General features: G+C 37.0%; 1 protein-coding gene across 1 annotated transcript in view; it reads left to right on the top strand.

Moving 5' to 3' along the window:
• Positions 1 to 1014: 1014 nt before the first annotated feature.
• Positions 1015 to 19512, top strand: part of ANKRD27 (ankyrin repeat domain 27) — a gene marked incomplete at its 3' end in the record, with an annotated part of 33795 nt that continues 15297 nt past the window's right edge. The window contains exons 1-19 of the mRNA XM_082005890.1: positions 1015 to 1131; positions 2297 to 2407; positions 3469 to 3625; positions 5152 to 5306; positions 5632 to 5691; positions 5789 to 5842; positions 5924 to 5989; positions 6069 to 6145; positions 6516 to 6637; positions 7602 to 7680; positions 8523 to 8655; positions 12278 to 12370; positions 13183 to 13310; positions 13766 to 13848; positions 14623 to 14738; positions 15527 to 15619; positions 15989 to 16186; positions 16511 to 16570; positions 16683 to 16802. Coding sequence (XP_081862016.1) covers positions 1030 to 1131; positions 2297 to 2407; positions 3469 to 3625; positions 5152 to 5306; positions 5632 to 5691; positions 5789 to 5842; positions 5924 to 5989; positions 6069 to 6145; positions 6516 to 6637; positions 7602 to 7680; positions 8523 to 8655; positions 12278 to 12370; positions 13183 to 13310; positions 13766 to 13848; positions 14623 to 14738; positions 15527 to 15619; positions 15989 to 16186; positions 16511 to 16570; positions 16683 to 16802 — 2007 coding nt within the window. The 5' untranslated portion in view covers positions 1015 to 1029. The remainder of the gene's footprint in view (positions 1132 to 2296; positions 2408 to 3468; positions 3626 to 5151; positions 5307 to 5631; positions 5692 to 5788; positions 5843 to 5923; positions 5990 to 6068; positions 6146 to 6515; positions 6638 to 7601; positions 7681 to 8522; positions 8656 to 12277; positions 12371 to 13182; positions 13311 to 13765; positions 13849 to 14622; positions 14739 to 15526; positions 15620 to 15988; positions 16187 to 16510; positions 16571 to 16682; positions 16803 to 19512) is intronic.

Below are 19512 nucleotides of genomic sequence, written 5' to 3'. Positions count from 1 at the left end.
ATAGCTGAAATTGCATGAGGAAATCATGCAACTTCTGTTGATTCCTAAGGGTAGCTGGATGAGGGCAAAAGACATAGAACAGACTAGTTAATTAAGCACTTGTAAGCCTATTAATCCCAATTCTTCTGAATAAAATAATTCCAAAGTTATTCCAGAAGGAACCTATTGGGGTTTTTCTTGCCCTTGTCTAGGGTGTGTCATAGTCTTTTATAGAGAATTAGAAATGAGGAAGCAAGCTGTCAAGGGCCTAGTGCATCTAGAGATCATCTCTTCCCTGTGACACACCTAATCATAGCTTTTCCAGTGCCTACAGGTTGGATTTTCTGTCTCCAGTCACTTTTTTTGCTCACTGTTTTGCCAGACGTTATGCATCAGCCTGACCTCAGATCATTGAGACTTTTTCCATGTGAGTAGAGATGACCACAAATGATGCATTTTGCAGTGACTTTTTAATTATGACACAGATATTCATATCTCCTTGACATACCTCTTTCCTATAACTTTCCCTGGAAAGTTGAGGATTGCCTTACACAGGGGTTCCTGTTGTGTCTTATTGATGTGAGTCAGTCAGTAATCTGTACACAGGTGCATCTTGAGACTCACATGAGCATACTGCAAAAGCATCAATGTCCTGTGATGCAGTAGAATCTGCTGTAAAGAAGCTGGTAATTCATGTCTCTTGGCTTGTTTTAGACCTTAGCAGTACAAGTTAGCTTGTATATCAGTGGTAATAATGTAGGTTTTTAACTGGAGGGCCTAAGGAGACATTATGAGGATAACTATGTAACTGGAAATGTATGTTTATGGAAAATAATCTTTCTGAATAACTATAGTTACCTTCTTACCAGTTAAGCATGGTGCTGACTGCTTGCATCAAGACCTGAAACTGCTTTTTCCTTTTTAGACAAGATGAATCAAATTGCCCCCTAGGTGTTCCTAAATATTATATTTTAACAGATACCACGTATGATACATTTACTATTCTCTGTATTTATTTTAGAAAATCTACTTGGAATATCTGAAGTCCATATGGCTATGTATGATGAAGATATCTTGAAAAATCCCTTTTATTTGGCCATTCAGAAGCGGCGTCCTGATCTATGCAGCAAAGTTGCAGAACTCCATGGTATTGTAAGTATAAATAAGTACATTTAAAAGCAACTTCTTAAATAGTAGCTATATGTATTTAAATAATATGTCTGCTATTACATGTGTAAAGATTATACACATGTACAAGCCTACAAAACTTGGAAGCCAACCAGAGCGACTTGTAGTTTAAGTTGCTTGTTATTTACTGATAGGGACCTCTTGATATATTGCATGGTAGAAAAAGGCCAAAGTTGGTGTTGTTTCTAAACTTTACAACAAGCTTATTTTCTTTGCTATGACCTAAAACTACATATTCACCCACTTGTAACTTAAAATGGGACTGACCTTTTGAAATCCCTGGTGGACAGACAAGCACTTATTTCTGACAGCATTTTACATAGCAAAATAAAGCCATTAGACTGAGCTGGAGTTTTCCAGTCCTTAAGACTTCTAATCTGGGTATAGTACAATTAGCATTCATCCAAAATTAAGTGTGTGGAGACTCAGGGGGTTATTGTTACCAGATTACAAAATTAATATTGAAATTGAAGAGGGTTCTTTCCAATTGTGTGTTACTTAAGATGTGATGTGATCAGTTGAAATGCTAAAATGTGTTCACCAGTTCTCTCTGTATTCTAACACAGTCTTTCAAAGCTGCATACTGAAAAAAACACTTGCTTCATGCTTCTCTTCCTTGACAATGACATATATTTCTTTTCAGCATGTATACAGTGTTTGTTGTATTCATAATGTGTTGCTTTCTAATTAAGAATTTGTCTCAAACTTCCAGTCTGGTGTGCAGTAGACCCAGAACGTTTCTTATCTTAGATTTTTTTTTTCTTCTTTCTGATGGGTTTTCATTTTAGTTTGAAAGCATGCTTTGCTTTTAGTAGCTGCCTAATTTTAAGTCATTCAGGTGACTGATGCTAAGTAACTTAAATAAGACTTAATCTCCTTCTTAGTACTGTTTGCTTCAGGTATGTCTCTCATCCTTTTTCAGATAAGTCAGTAAATGAAACTTCTAGGTAAATCACCAGACTGTGTTTCTATCAATGGCCTTATTTAAACAAAGCAGCTATGGTTGCTCTATGTTTGCTGGTAAACGTTTATAAGCCAGATTCAGTTGCTTGCTTCTAAAGGGCAAAAGCTTTTGGTGTTTAGTTGGTGATACATGGCATTTCTCTAAAACATTATTAACTTTTTTTAGGTATTGGTTCCATGCAAAGGAAGCCTTTCAAGCAACAGTATTTCCACCTGCCAGTTTGACTCTTATGTCCTAAAGCCTCTGGAAGAAAATTTTCAGACCTTAAATGGAAAGGTATTTCTGTTTTGATATCTGAATGTAGCTTGGGAATGCTCCAGTAAATGATTCTCTGCAGCTGCTGACTGATAGGATGAACTAATGGTTACAGGACGTAGCTAGGAGTCACAGCTAACTGGCAATAGTATGATGCCCATCTAAGCAAAAGTTCTCAGGGATATACTGCTTTCTAGCAACAGCTGTATTTTGGCATGTACACAAGAATAATTGTCCTATTCAGATGGTAACACTGCATCTGATTTCAGCTTAGTACTTTGGCAAAGCAACTTTGTCAGTTTATGTGTATTTTACGGCTGTTAAGAATTTTGTCATGTGGCAGAAGGGCCTCTATCACTTAGTTAAGAACTGTCTCTCTAGCTTTTAGGCAAATAGTAGCCTGCCTATATACTGTATGCAGATGCAAGTATACCAAGGCTTAAGACAAAATTATGCTGGTATTGTGTTGTATCTGAGGCCTGATGTATTTATTCAGTTCAGTAAGCAGATTAGAAACTGACTCATGTAGCAGCAAGCCATGATAACCAATGCTAATGCTGCATAGGATCACATTTTTGTCACTTGTAATTTTGCAGTACAGTCTGAGATCTTGCACCTGCTTGCAGGCTGTCATCTAGATCTTTGTCTTGCAGTTGTCCTCCTCACTGGAGTTCCTTGAGAAGATAAAGCCAAGTGTGAGAAATGTAGACAAGATGTGTAGTGTTTTTCTGAAGCTGGACTTAGGCCCCAATTTGAAGTTGTTTTTCAATTTCCTTCCTAAGGAAAGTGGTCTAAGAGCCTGCAAGTAGTCACTTAGACCTTGGAGACTGCCTGCAGCCTCCTCTAGTAGTAGACTTGTAAAGAAAGTAGGTGTAAGCAAGGTTTAGCTAGACATTACAGACTGAAGGAATCTGTTTCGGTGTCCACACAACACAAGAACATGAAATTGCCTGAATCTGGGGCTTTCTTATCTTGCAAGATTCTTTTCTTTCCCTGGAAATGTAACTATGCAATGCAGAAGCCAAAGAGTAACTTTCTTCTGGTGGAGTTTTACACTTGGTCTGGTTTTTGGTTTGTTTCAGGAGATCTTCATACAAGGAAACCTCATCATTTTAGGAACTGGTTTTAATTATCATCTCTCAGTACCTGTTCTTTTTGAGGAAACATTTTACAATGAAAAAGAAGAAAGCTTTAGTATATTGTGCATAGCTCATCCATTGGAAAAAACAGAAAGCTCAAGTATGTATTGAAGTGTTAACTTGGTGATCTTGCTTGCACAGTGAGCAAATTAGTATGTTTGATATGCTTAATACAATTCCCTCATTCTGAAAAACGTTAGCTTGGTTGAAAGCTCTTGGCATTTATTAGCCTGCTGGGGTGGATGTTGGTATACTGCTGTACAGAAATGTTAAGTTGCTGCCAGGCAAACTTAATTCTGTAGGGTCTATGCCCCAGTTTCAGCACTAAAAATCATCTGTGGAATACTTGATCCAGCATGATTTTTTAGCAATGCTCAGTTTAGTGCTGACTAATTAAAAAGGCTTTTAGTCTTAAATGTGACGTGTATTGAGATACAAGGTGGACGCACAAAAAAAAATGGAGAGGTAAATTCTTTCATGATCGCTTCATCAGTGGTTAGAGGTTTCATAGCATGGTTATGTAGCAGCTCTTCTGGTGGTGGTCTGTCTCGTTAAGTTGAATGTGTTAATTTTTGTCGTAGTACTGAAAGTGCCTGTGATAAGGCTGGAATACTATTTCCAAGGCTGCTGTTAAAGCTGTGATATAACAAGATTTCCTTGTGAATTTGTATAACAATCTGTTTACTAATTAAAAGGAACAGAACCTTCTTAAAACATGCGCGTTTTCTGAAATAAAATCATCTAGTCTTCCTAAATATATAAGAATATCTATTTGAAACAAATGATGACAAAGTGAAGTAATACTAGGGTAATGTGAAAATAATACTGTGATAGAAGTATGGAAGTTCTGGGGAAAAAAAAAAGCTGGCATATGTATAGACTTAAATTCTATAAATATTAATCTAAACCTAAAAAATTATTCTTGTGGTGTTCCTTTTTTCGCTGTTACTTAATGGAGTTGCATAGCAGTCTTTCAGAAGTGAGGTAATTTGTAATTTCAAAAGTAATTTGAAATGAATGAGATCTAAGCCTGTTATTAGTTGGCTGCCTTTGATTGCAAATGAAAGACTTGCCTAGAAAAAACATTTTTGGAAAAGCAATATGAATTTTAAGTGAGGGATCCAATTGTCTTATTCAGAAGGAAAGTGGATTTGGTTTAATGTATACATGAAGCAACTTTGCTCTCCCATTCAGAGAAAGTCTAAAAAATGTCTAAATAAAGAATGGGTTATATAAAAATCTAAGATGGGATTTGTACAGCTCACTTGGAGCACACTGTCTTCCTGCATGGGCTTTCAGTCAATACTGTAATGTGCTTTTCTACTTTCAAGCTTGACTTGCACTCAGATTGTAAGTTATGTATGTGGCAATAAATTACCCTGGGATAAAAAAGCATGTGAAAACGGTTTTAGCTATTCCAAATAAATATTTGACATAAAAGGCAAGAGAGCCTACTCTAAATGTGATGCATTAAATTCTTTAATTAAAAAACAATACCTTCAATTAAAAGTATAGTAAGCTGGATTAACGTTTCATTGCACACAAGTTGGCTGTGTATGTAGGAACAAAGTATTTTACCATGCATACATATTAAACCTATGTGTTAATTCTTGGCTTTCATTTTAGGTGAATCTACAGCTTCATCAAACTCCTATTCTCTTAAAAATATTGAAGATGTTAGAGAATTCTTGGGAAGGCACTGTGAGAGATTTGATAAATACATAGGATCTTTCTATAGAACATTTAAAGAACATGAGAGGAAAAGCCTGCGCCACTACATAGTCAGTATCTTGCTTCTTGATGGTTAATTTACTAAATATAATTCCCTTCACTGCTTTGGATATCTTTGTCTTACTGAGCTTTTTCCATGTCAGAGTAGTCTAGAGTTGAGGAAGGTGGGAAGGGAGAAAGTAGAATTCTTAGTTGTGAATTACCACATGTTAACTATTTGGTAAAGGCAACTTTTTCTAGCTAAAAATCTTGTCATAGTGCACACTTCTAAGGCAGGGAAGATGTCCTTTCTTTGTTTATGCTTTGTTGCTTCAAGTCAGATTAACCTGAATCTGAATCTTTTTGCTTTTCTTTTTCCCCCTCCACGCCGCCCAGGATTCTGTCAATGCACTTTATACCAAATGCCTCCAGCATCTTTTGAGAGATTCGCACTTGGTAAACACATACTCCACTAAATATGTAGTACATAGTGTTACTTAAGCAATAAATTATCTAACTTTCTCTTGCTGTTTCTATGGCTTTACTTTTCTAGAAGATGCTTGCAAAGCAAGAAGAGCAGATGAATCTGATCAAACAAGCAGTTGAAGTAAGTATATGAAATGAAGAAAATAATTAGAAAGCTATTTTTAACTCCCTTTCATGCCTAAAGTACTGTTTTTTTCTACAGATGTATATACATCATGCTATTTATGATCTAGTCTTTAAATACGTGGGGACTATTGAGGCGAGTGAGGTAAGTTTGTTTGATTTGCTAAAGATTAGTGACATTAATCCAATGCATTTTCAAAAACTGTTGTCTTTCTATTGGTTAGGATGCTGCTTTTAACAAAATCACGAGGAGCCTTCAAGATCTGCAGCAAAAAGATATTGGAGTGAAGCCTGAGTTCAGGTGAGAGATGATTGTGGACTCTTTGAGGAGTCACTGAGATCCTGTCTTAAGTAGGTCTCGGACCAGCCTAGAAGTGTCTTTCTTCAGATAATAGCAGTTCTTTCTCATAGGTCATTCCTTTGAGATGGAAAAGTAAAGCTTTGCAAGTGTCATTTTAGGGCAGTCTTTGTATTGATCGTTATCTCCTTTGCTTTTGTATTCTTATGCTTCCCTCTCCATCTACAGGGTACAGAAATGCAAGTGTGTACTTGGAGTAGAGATTGAAATATTTTAATACCATTTTTCATCTCTGAATAAGTTAAAACTTGGGTTTTGGACCTCCTGCACAGGAACTCTTTATGCTAACCATTTATTTCAAATTCTTTGATAGCTTTAATATACCGCGTGCAAAGCGAGAACTGGGTCAGTTGAACAAATGTACTTCCCCTCAACAGAAGCTACTTTGTCTCCGAAAAGTGGTACAAGTTATTATGCAATCTCCTAGCCAAAGAGGTCAGTAATTAGTGAATTAATAACTTAATTTTAAACTTTTTTCTTAACCAGTACACACAAAGCTTTTTATATAAACAGCTGTTTGAATAGCACTTGTGGATTAAACACAGACTGGGGTCTGCCTTGCAGGTCTCTAAAAGCAAAATGGAGGCGAGATAGACACTTCATCATTGTTTCTCATGGGGTGAGGTAGGGTACTTGCTTCATGGGGTGAGGTAGGGTACTTGGTTAGCTTACATATGTTTGAGCTACAGCATGTGAGAAGCTTGCCTGTGCTAGGACATTTTGTCATGCAGAAGAATTGAGGGTGATCTTTTTAAACAATGAGGATTACTGCTAGATCATTCTTGTCTATTTGTCCATGCTCCTTGATAATCTTGAAATCAATACTCTTGAGATGCATCTCTTGCCAAGTGCAGTGTTGGTGGGGAATGAACAAACCTATATGTTGCATTCAAAGTGCTACCATGCATTACAGAAATGATTGTGATAGGAAAGTATGGACCTTTTAACGTAATACTAATTTTATCTAGCCTGGAGAGAGAAGATACTTCCACTAAGCAAATGGAAAACCAAGTACAGTGAGCTTATGCTTTCACTGCTTCGTCTCTTCCTTTCTCCAGGAAGACTCCTGGGTTATGGAAAAAGGTATTATCTTAGAGGGTAGTTTTGGCTCTCGAATTTCAGAAATCTTGAGCTAGTGCTCTGGTGCTTTCTGTGTAGGAAGGAGGGGATGCTGGTCAAATACTCCAATTTGTACAGTACAAACTGTATTTGGTTTTTGGCTCCTGGCAGTCTATTTTAAAGGGGGATTGAGAACACTTGAAGGGCTGTCTTGGTTACTCAATGCATTCTCTACTAGTAGAGATGGCCCTTAATCTTAGGAGGTAGAACTCCATTTGTAGATATTGTTCTTCATTTGAACCATGATATGGCTAACACCAGGTGTAAATTCTTTTTTTAGTTAACATGGAAACCGTGTGTGCAGATGATCTTCTCTCTGTTTTGCTGTATTTACTTGTAAAAACAGAAATCCCAAACTGGTATGTAATTGTATTTTGCCTATACAGAGCTCACCATATCTTATAGGTAATGCTGCTGTAAGGGTAAATGTTTCTGAACATGTAGTAATAACTACTGAAAGTGTAAGAGGGGCTGATGTAATGCAGAAAACTTTAGTAGGACAAACAACAAAGATGTATTACAGGTGTGACTGAATTAAGGCCTTACCAGGAAATCAAGTGCTGTGTCTTTGTTTCCTAGCCTAGAAAAAGTTGTAATGGGAGGCCATCTCTATACCAAATCTGCATGTTAATACAGACTTCATAGATGGGTCCTGTCTTGTCTGTGTTTGGAGCTGTGAAACCTTTATGCACCTTCTAGATATTTAATGCATCTCATATAGCGAAACTAGATTTGAATGCTTAATTGCTTGCTGCTAGCCTATGCCATTGTGTTTATCTCTCCTCACTATCAGTGAAAGTGTATCTAAACCTTCCACCTGAACTGAGTCTTAGTGTTGGTGTATCCCATATCTCAGATTAGCATTTTTCCTTTAATTCGTAGCTATCACTTTACACTGGTGCTTATGGTGCTTGAAACATTAACATGTTTGAAATGTGTGCAACGGTATCCTACTGCTGTCCTTATCCTGTCCTTCATATTCTTTATATCCAATTAATAACTTTTCATTGAATAGTGAAGTGGAGTTCTGATCCAAAGCTCAGAACAGCCATAGTATTGCTAGCCTAACAATCTTTTAAGAAGCTCATTCTTAACCCACACTTATTGTCTGCCCAGATTGCCTGAGATAAGTTGGAGTATTAAGATATGTCATGCTGGTGTCTTATTTTTAGTGGTTCATGGCTTTAACTTTTTATTTCAGGATGGCCAACTTGAGTTACATAAAGAACTTCAGGCTTTGCAGTTCAGTGAAGGATGAATTGGGATACTGTCTAACCTCAGTTGAGGCAGCAATAGAATACATACGACAAGGCAACCTCTCTGACAGATCAACAGTAAGCTACTCTTAAAGTCTGTCAAATGTGTATTTGATAAGCTTGTAGGACTGTGTACCACTGGGAGTAAATTCAGTCAGAGGATACAAAGAGCTAATGTAAGAGTTCCTTTTTTGCACTTAAAGAAATGAGTTGAGGTAACTATATCTGAAGCAAATGCTAAAATGATCTAAAAGATTACAATGAAATCCTAATCCTGTAGCAATACTTGTTGCTTATTGTATATTCCTTGAGGAAGTAGTTGAATGTCAAGTCTGCCTCTTCATATGATTAGAGGAAAAATGACAGCGCTATCTTCAACAGCTGAGTCTTCAGTAAGTTTAATATCTCCTGTGTGTCCTCTTCCTATCATGGTTGTGAAAGCAATGCAGTGTTTGAGAATAGGCATAGCTTAAACAGATTTTTTTCTTTAATTTTGAAAGGTCTAGCTATGCTAGCAAAATGGAGATTGCAGTGTAACTTAGATTATTCAGTAAATCTTCATGCTCTAAAATGTGTTTGCAGAGCAGATTACTATGTTGTACCAAGTTGATAGTTTAATGGGAGTGCAGGAGTATGATTAGGTGGTGTTTGAAGGTCAAATTTGGCTCTTGGGATCTCTAACCTAGCAGGGGGGGAAGTTTGTGGATGCATGAGTTATTTCCAACTGGGCAACTAGACCTTCTGTCAATCAGGTCTAATCCCTGCAGGCTGATCGAGGAGGATATTGATGTGACTTCAGAAACGTCTATGATTTAAGAACTTTGTAGCTTATTTAGTAAACGAATTTGGTCTTACTGCTCCTGTAAAACTTTGTACTATCGCAAAATTAGGTTTTCCTGATCTGATGTGGAAATCAAAAGGAGTGAACGTGGAACCAGAGTGAATCCAATGTGTCTCAGTCTGCCCAACTGCAAAGCACTGGAATCTAATTGCAGGGGCCAGAATAATGGCTCAGTGTGCAGGGCTTGGGATGGGACAACCTGGGGCACAATCTTAAGAACTTGAAGTAACATTTTAGCCTTTTGTTACTTTTGGTTTTGTTCTTTTCTGGGATCTTCCCATGAACCTGTCATGCATAGATTTGTTTTGTACACTCAAAAAAAAGCACTCTTTCATTTTGTGTAAAGAGACTGGTATTTTTTGTCTGTAATGTTGTTGTGAATTATGTTTAAAAAAAATAAAATAAAAATGTTAGTTTAAAAGGAAAATAACCTGCCAAACAACTTTGCTTACTGCAGTCACTTGGTTATTGTTAACAATCAATATACAAATAGCAATGCTCATGGTCTGGATGGAGAACTGGAACCCAAGCAGAATTGTCTTCCACAACACTGCCAGCAAGCTGAAAAAAAAATATACAACTCCTAAATTTTTAGAATAAAAACCATTTCCAACTAAATGCCTGCTCCTATCCCTTCTTATGTAGTTAAGGATAGCAGTTTTTTAATACTGGGATTGCCCTCAAATGATTATAACTCAAGTACCACTGCCATTAACATACTATATTGATTTCTTTGGGAGGCATCTGTCTTGAAAGATGAACTACACATGTGAAAAGTCTAAATGAGGCCAGTCTTGTACTGCTTATGTTAGTGTCTGCACCAGTATAAGAGCAAGCAGTAAGTGTGTTTGTCCATACCTCAGCTGGATCGGCTCCAGACCTAGAGTGCTAGCCTCTTTCCTGTTCCAATGTGTGTACAGTGAGGGTGCAACAGGACCTACTTCTACATTGCCTTTCATAGGAGTCAACATGGCTTGAAAGCAGCACCCTGGGATGAGATAGAAAACAGCAGAACCTTGAAGACCCCCTCTTCTCTAGCACAGCTGAAAAAGAAAGAGCTAGACCACCCTTTTCTCTAGTGTAGGGTGAGGGAGAAGGTGGCACACAATGAAGAGGAAGAAACTAGGTAGGAAATAGTCCCTTGACAGAAACTGCAAAAAGGGTAGTGAGGCAGTGGAAGAACATGGTAGGAACTTCTGATAGCATTCCTCTCCCTTAATGAACTTACCAGTCGAGATACTTCCTTTACTAGCTGGTAAAGGAGATCTGCTTTCTGTTTAAAGCATCAGTAGCTGTTGTGTTGATGCTCCCTGGTTTCCTTTTCCAGCTTGTGCTGGAAGGGGCTTGGCATTTAAGTTAGCAAGAACATTGCTGTGCCCTGGGGCTTCGTTACAGCCCCTCATGTGGCTACACTTAATTTTATAGCTGGCTTCAGATAGAGCTTCTGGCAGCTGAGAAATGCTGTTGTCCAGTCCCTAATGAAGCTAACTACATAAAGAAAACTCAGTGGGGAACTAATGTACTACCCTGTGGGATAATGGGCATATTATCACCCTCATGTCAGTAAGAAAATTATATTTAGGAGACACCTACCAAATACCATCACCTGAGGTCATACAAGTCTTAAAGACATTTGGGTTGTGGATGGGAGAGGAGCATGTAACTGATAGCATGGAAGATTCCATTTTATTTTCTAGGACTTGTCAACCATATTTAATTAGAATGCAGGTTAGTTATGTTCCTATGCACAGCTAATGTGTAGTAAGACCCTCTAGTTCAGAGGGTTGAAGTAAGATATACATTAGGGACCTAGAGCCCCATGGGAATAGGCAGCATTTTCCTTCCTGTATGGAAGGAGCTGTAGGTGGCAATGAAGTTGGCATGGAGGAAGCGCAGGTGGGAGAATCTGGGAGCAGAAGGACTTGAATACAAGCTGAGGCTCATAATGTGTTTGGGGAGGGAGGAGGAGTGGAGATAATTTCCCCAAGTCATCAGTTGTAATCTGTGAAAGTCACTTTGCATAGGTCATGATACAGCCTCACATACAAATATTTCATTTCTCTAGTATAGGGAGTAGTGTTTAGATAAGATCATTAATGTTTGGATGTGTTTTTTCTAGACAAGACAGATTTAAAATACCTGAGAGTCCCACTCAAAGCAATCCTTTTTTTTTTAATTCCTCAAGTGCAAATAAAGCTGGTACAAGCTGAGTTTTATCTTTGAAGGCCCAAACTTGATTAATACTTCAAACAACACCTGATTCTTCTGCATTCTGTATGTCATGTTTGTAGATATGTAGTTCACCTGAGATGAACTCTTTTTTTCTGATTTATATAATAAATAAGATAGTAACTCTACATAAGGATTGCTGTCTCGAGTGGCTCTCTGAAAAAATTATTCCACCTGGGGAACAGTTCTGTTGTAAAATACTTGATTTTTATAGACCATTGGAGCACAGTCAAATCTTTTCTGGAGTGAAGAATCCTAATTTCTTGTAAGAAAGCCGCATTGTGTCTCTTACAGTTTTTGTTGTCTTTTTTAATGTGTTTTTCTAGTTTTGCTGTGGTTTTTTTTAGATGGTACAACCATGATTTCATTAATGCTTGGTTTATTCATGGAAAATTACAGTAAAAGGATGTTCTAGTGAACATCTTATTATCTCTTTGAACAGCAGGTGTGCAGTCTTTTACATCTCAGAATCGTAAATGTGAAGCTGAATTAGGTTTTACAAGCATCTGATAATTCATAAGTGATAAATACAATGTTTAATCTTTTAAAAAGTTTATTCCACTGTTAACATACTTCACTTTCGCCTGTAAGTGAGTATATAGCTAATCGATCTATATATTTTATTTTCAGGAATCTGAGAGACTGTGTGACAAGCTGCTTTTAAGACAAAGGATGAACTTGTTGTCCCAGATGTCTGCTACTCCAATAGACTACTTATTTAAGGTTAATAACTTTTATGGCAGAATCTGTATGTACTTACATATTGCATATTTATATCACTTCCTTTCAGTGATTTTCTAAAATGTACTGCAGAGTTCATTACATTTGTACTGTGAAATGTGTTTTAGTAGATGCTAAAAGTGTGTTTTGAATCTAGTGTATTTCTATGTCAAAATGTTACCAAGTTAATATGATCATATGGATTTCAGCACATTATAAAAAATATGGAAGCAAATGAGGATGAAATGCTACTGCTGTCTGTATTGATTGGCCCTTCTAATGCACAGATGTGATATTGCTATCTGGTTGTCTCTCACAGCTTTTAGTGCTTGAAATTGAAAGAGTTTTTAAAAATAGTTTAAATTTGGTCACCTGACAACTACTTCATATTATATGTTAGTCTCATTTTGTCATTTTAAAAGAATTTTGCGTATACGAGGATACAAAGCAGAGCTGCTAATTATATGTGTTCACAGCTTATGGCTAGAGAATTAGTAATTTTATAGAAATTTTTTTGCACAGAGAGAGCTCAATTTCGTGGCCGAGTCTAAAGAGAACAATAGGAATTGTTTTAATTTTTTTATAGAAAGTGAAGTAAGCCAAGAACAGATTCTTTTTAATACTGAATGGCCATCGGGGGGTTTTGTGCTGTGACATTGTTTATTTCTGCTTTCTAATGCTTGACTACATCTTTTATAATTGGTTCCTTTCAGTAAATGACTCTCTTTTTTGTGTAGTTTTGGTGGGTTTTTTCCCTTAAAAGGAGGCTTTTTATATTGGCTCCTCATTCTCTTTCTTCTCTTGGCTTTTTGTAGCATATTGCTTCAGGTAATCAGGAGGAAGTGGAGCGATTACTAAGTCAAGGTGACAGTGATAAGGACACTGTACAGAAAATGTGCCATCCACTCTGTTATTGTGACAGATGTGAGAAGCTAGTTTCTGGGTAAGCAGTTTTCATGTCCACAAATACACAAAGTCTTCATCTAAGATTTACTTTAGAAAGTATGCTGCTTTTGCTACAGTGGAAGTTGGTAGCACTTCGGGATATAGTAGAGAGCGTACGTTCATGTGGTTTGAAAAAGCAGAAGAAATATTAGGAAAATACCTCGGAATTAGGAGAATTCCTTGGAACCAGCCAATTTTGTGATGGAGGCTGTATGTGTTTTGGGTAAACGTGGTGTGAAATGTTTCTTCTCTTCGACCTAACTTGCACGTTTTGGACAAAACCACGTCTATTAACAAAAGGGAAAACTCTGTATAGAATGATTTGTCAACATAAATGGGTAAAGGATAAAAAGTTCCAAAAGTTTTTTGTTGGCCTTGGCAATTTTTGTTTCTCTCCTCCTTAGCACTGCTACATAGGTAACTGAGCTGCTTTTAAACCATTGTATTTTAAAGGAAACTGAATGATCCTTCCATTATCACTCCATTTTCCCGAGATGACCGGGGATATACACCACTTCATATAGCTGCTATTTGTGGTGAGTATTGTTGGTTAGTTGATCAATTTATTATTGAAAATAATAAAATATTATTTTCTTCACTAGTGTTTGCTACTCCTTATGTTCCTTATCTTCATGTTGGCATGTTTTCCAACTTTGCATTTATCTTGGCACAGACTGAAGTTATTGTATATTCTTTTAAGCTTAGTTTCTTGTGGTTAAGTTATTGTTTGTTTGTTTTGTTCGCTGGCTGTTTACTTTTGCCTTAGTGGTTACCACAGTATATCTTTCTTCAGCTGTGAAAAAAGTAAGTATGTGTCATCAGAAACAAGTCTTGTTTCAAAGAACTGACAGATTGAGAAATTAATCTTTTTTCTCTTGCGGCTGGCTATGCATGGCAGGTCTGTACCACCTCCTGTCTTGTAATGTTCATTATGCAGTTGATCTTACATTTATTGGAAGATGTATTAATTTTCTTAGTAAGGTTTTTTTTTAATAAATAATTTTTTTATTACTATCTTGAATCCCAATAGGAGAGTGCTTTGTGTGACATGGGTTTTTTGCCTTTTTTTTTTCCTTACTCATAAGATACAAGCATAGCTTGCTTTTAGCTGGAGGTTCTTTTATGGAGCTTTGACCTTGAGTAATCTGCAACAAAACCCCCAAATACCAAGGAAGTGAATATACAGTATATAGAAACATAGTATGCAGAAATGCAGGTATCTTGGTTTGTAGTTCAGTTTGAATTTGAAAAGTAGCAATGTTCTTGTGCCAAGTTTCCTTCTTTCTTTTAATGTCTGTGTATTTTTCAAGGGCAAACATCATTAGTGGATTTACTAGTAGCCAAAGGAGCCATTGTCAATGCTACAGATTACCACGGTTCAACTCCACTTCACCTTGCCTGTCAGAAGGGATATCAAAACGTTACAGTAAGCACCAAAAGGCTTAGTTAGAAATAAAAAGAAATACTTAACCTAAATAATAAATATATGACTCTTACTAAGCTGTTCTACTGTTACTGTCCTTTATGTCTTCTGAGAAGCTTTTACCAGAACTGTGTACACTGTCAGAACTGAGGATCTCTTATCATTGTAGTTTGCACGATATTTTATTTTTTTCTATACTGCAAGATTTTCAGCCATTTGTAGTAACCAAGCAATTGACAGCTATGCGTGCATGATAATGAATCCATTTTATTAATACAAATCTCTAATACATAGTACAAATGGGGAGCCTGTGAACATCTCTACTCTTGATTAAGACAGAATTATTGCAGTTACTGGAATGAACTGAATGACTTCACACTGTGTTTAGGATAGACTGTGTAACTACATTAATTATTGTGTACTTGAATTTTATATATGTGAGATTCTTCAGGTAGCATTGTTGAAATTAAGCTGTATCTTCACTTACATAGGCTCTTAAAATATAGGATAAATTATCATCTAGTACATGTATTGCAGTGTTTGCTGCAGTAGATGATTCATTTTTTCAGTGACAACTCTGAATATGTAAGAAGCAACTTTATTTGGTTCTTAGGGTAGGGTAAAGACAGTATGGTAACGCCAAGAGGGTAGTGTCTGAAACAGGAGAGACATAGCTAGTTTTTCATTAAGTGCTTCATCATGCTAGAAACGTAAAGGAATCTACAGAGTAAAAATTGTTTATCCATTAATTTTTTAGTTACTTAAATGTCTAATTTTATGTTTCTTTTAAGCTTCTCTTATTGCACTATAAGGCAAGTACTGATGTTCAGGACAATAATGGAAATACTCCACTTCATTTAGCCTGCACTTACGGTCATGAGGATGTAAGTAATTGTTTTATAACAAACTAATGGACATTCTAATGGAATGGAATTAAACTGTGATGTGAATTTGCACTAAACTTAGATATTTTAAAAAGATTTGGAGGCTAACTATTTAATGCTGTAAATTAGGACTTTATTCTGTAGTTCATAGCAATTTTTATTATGCATTCACATTAAAGATAGTAGTATTGTGCAAATTTAGTTGAGTTATTTAGCTCTTTATTTAATGACACTGAACCATAGAAGGCTGCCTTTTAGGCAATGGATTATATGAGCAACAATGAAAAAAAAACCTTTTTAGGATTGCATGTGTTACATGAATTGAGAGACAATACCATAATTTATTGATAGCTTTCCTTTTCTTTCCAGTGTGTCAAAGCTTTAGTCTACTATGATGTGCATTCCTGTAGACTAGATATTGGTAATGAAAAGGGAGATACTTCTCTCCATATAGCTGCTCGTTGGGGCTACCAAGGGATCATAGAAGTGCTTTTGCAAAATGGGGCAAATCCAGAAATTCAAAACCGGATGAAAGAAACTTCGCTACAGTGTGCATTAAATTCCAAGGTATTCCTTTTTATCTTCTAGCCTGATTTCTTTCTGATGCAATTCCATGGAGGTGTAGATGCTTACTTGTTAATAGGATTTTGTGGTCTGGCACTATTGAAGTGAAAAATGTGTGTTTACCTTTGAGGAACAAGGGTAATATTTTAAATCTAATAGCATGAATACAGTCTGTGGTATAGAACATAAACTTGTAAATGGGTACTTTTAATTTTCCCAGTCATAATCTGTTACTAATATTAGGTTGTTGGCTAATTTGTGTTTGAGTCTGTAGATTCCTCTTTAAGTGGATTTACATTGGTTCTCTTTGTTAATATTTTTATGCAGATTTTGTCGTTGATGGAATTAAACTATCTAACATTTGAAAGAGGACAGAGTGCTTCGGAGGTAACAACCGATGCAAGTTGCTAAACTTGTATTTTTGCCTACATTTAACCTGCTTAATCTGATATGTAACTTTTTCTGTTTTGTTTGGGGTTTTTTTCTTGCCAACTTTAAGTCACCGCTTAGGTCTCCTCAGCGCTCAACAGAAACTTTCAGCAGAGCATCATCTGTCTCAAGCCTGTCGTCAGCATCAACTGATATAAGGCAAGAAGAAGTAAAAAAGAGTTATAAAGAGGTAAGACTGAGGTATAAATTTTAACAATAAGCAAGGTGAAGGAAGCAAGAAGAGTGATATTTTGCAACACTGTTTTAAACTGCTGCTTCAGGAATAGCCTTCTGTCTGGTTTGGAAAATTGTATGCTGCTATCCTCAGGTGCTTGTCATGTCAGTATCTAAACACTCATTTTTGTATGGTATCAACTGCTCTGCTGGTTATTTCTGGGGAAAAATTGAAAGCATATTTGGAGTAGTTGTTCAGATTTACTGCCGTTAACTACATAATTTGAGAATTTGTTGAAGTTTATAAAATTATAATGGCAGTAAGTGCTCCAAGGACCTTCTGTCCTGTCCAGGAATTAAATGCTATTGTAGGCTTACAAAATCTGTCAGGGAAAAGAGACTAGTGCAGGCATTCTGGCAGACAACTTAAACTAGAATGTTAAGACAAGCTTTCAAGATAGGCATAGGAAATCAATTTTGAAACGTATGAAAAAGTACACACTATATACTAAATATCTTACACACATGTGTGTGCTGATTTTTCTCTGTCAACACCAATGAAGGATGTTCACATCCTCTGAATTTTTTCTTGTGGGACCTCAAATCCATACTTTCCATTTATCCCCTCCTAAGACTGTCATATCACCACTCCTTCTGATGCTTCTCTATTTTTTTCCCCAGTCCTTCTGTTCCATTTTTTCCCAAACTGACCTCCTTAGTATTTTTGTTTCTCTCCATATCACCTCTACATTCAAATTCTTCCTTTTCCTGCTCTTAAAAGGTTCTTCTCGTGCCAAAAGTTTATTTTCTAAAAATGTTCAAGAAACCCAAAGATGTAAAGTTTGCCTGGATAATATTACTTCACACTTCATTATCAGTTACTCTGAGAGCCTCAGTGTAGGAGTGTACCTTCCTGTTTGTACAGTCAAGCACTCTAAATAAGGTCTAATGTACTTAAAAGTTCACCTCATAGATTGAGGATTTATTTTTCCTTAAAGGAACAAATTTATCATACCCAGGAGCTAAGGCTGTAGTTCAAACCAGGGAAAAAGGCTACAAGCAGCTTACACCTTGGATTCTTGGGGTTAATGACCTTTTCCTATAATCCAGCTTTAGTTCATTTCTCTTTGCCAAATTTCACATGGGCTTACTGCTCTTATTCTTACTGAGAATGAGGCAAGGGCCTTATCCTGAGAGAGCGCTATGAAGGGAATGCCACTGGAACTAATGGGAAGCTGATCTTTACTAATCAGTACTGCTGGTAAATTAAACTCTTCACTTAAGTCATGGTATATGTCTTGTATGTGGCTTGTTCACAACTTAAAAAAGAGAGAGTAAAAGAGCCAGGCATGTAAATGTGGAACTTCCTCTGTTGGAACTTGTAACTCCTTGCACAATTTCTGTTCAGCAACAGAAAAACTGAGCTTGCGAGTGAATTGCAGTAGATTTGTTTCATCCATTTTTACATTTAAAGGAAGGTACTTCTGTTCCACGGAGGAGTGAGAAAGCAAACTGGAAAGATGGGGAAATGCATGTAGCAGACATTTTGCCCTAAGTACTCTTAATAAATTATCTATAAGCTGCATAACAGACATTGTGTGCTTCTCCACTGCTAGGGCCTGAGGCAGTTTTTAGAACTGGAAGGGAGTTGTTATTTTTAGAAAGATATTATCAGAGCTTGTCGGTCACTTGCTGTTACTGTTAGGCATCCTGTATGTGGTAAGACTGGCTCCTGAAAAACAAGACCTTTACATTCTCTAGTGACATTATCCTCTATGATCAGGGGAAACTTATGGAAGGTACAGATCTCCCTAGTATACATTGTCCATTTCAGATGTATAGCTGTAGAGATTGTGATTTGGCTACCTAACTTCAGATGTCTGAAAGACAATTGTCTTAATGTTAGACATCTGTTTTCCCTCCTTAGTCAGTGGAAAGGAATTGGTACCTCCAGAGAGGAATTAATCTCAGACATGGCTTAGTTTGACCTGAGTTAATATCATAGAATCACAGAATAGTTTGGGTTGGAAGGCACCTTTCATGGTCATCTAGTCCAACCTCCCTGCAGTGAGCAGGGACATCTTCAACTTGATCAGGTTGCTCAGAGCCCCGTCCAACCTGACCTGGAATGTTTCCAGGGATGAGGCATCTCCCACCTCTCTGGGCAACCTGTGCCAGTGTTTCACCCCCCTCACTGTGAAAAATCTCTTCCGTATAGCTAGTGTAAATCTACCCTTTTAGTTTAAAACCATTACCCCTTGTCCTATTGCAGCAGGTCCTGCTAAAAAGCCTGTCGCCGTCTTTCCTATAAGCCCTCTGTAAGTACGGAAAGGCTGTAGTAAGTCACTTGCAAGTGATCAATAAGACACTCAAGTGTCATTTGACTGCGTTTTGTTCTGTAGTTACCAGAAAAGGAGTGTAAATAACTGGCTTAGATTTAGACAGCTAACTTTTAGACATGCAAAGTTAGGTAAGAGAAATCCTGCCTTGAGTCCTTAGTGCATGAGTTCAAGGAGCTTCACCTTGTATTAGAAAAGTAGTAATAAAATAAAACTTACCAGCTTTCCTAAAAAGCGATAAAAATGGATGGAGACATCCTTCACCTGTAGATGTGTCTTGTTCTGCTGAAGCCTTAAAGAAGTCAGAGCAGGAAAACACAACTTCCTTTTAGTCTCGTTCTTCTTTGTTTGCTTTACTGAACATTGGTGTCACAGTCCAGCCAGATA

The sequence above is a fragment of the Phaethon aethereus genome, assembly GCF_964289735.1.
Source record: "Phaethon aethereus genome assembly, chromosome: 13".
Lineage (NCBI taxonomy): Eukaryota > Metazoa > Chordata > Aves > Phaethontiformes > Phaethontidae > Phaethon > Phaethon aethereus.
Note: the sequence above shows the minus strand (reverse complement) of the source record. Positions and strands in the feature narration are given on the sequence as shown.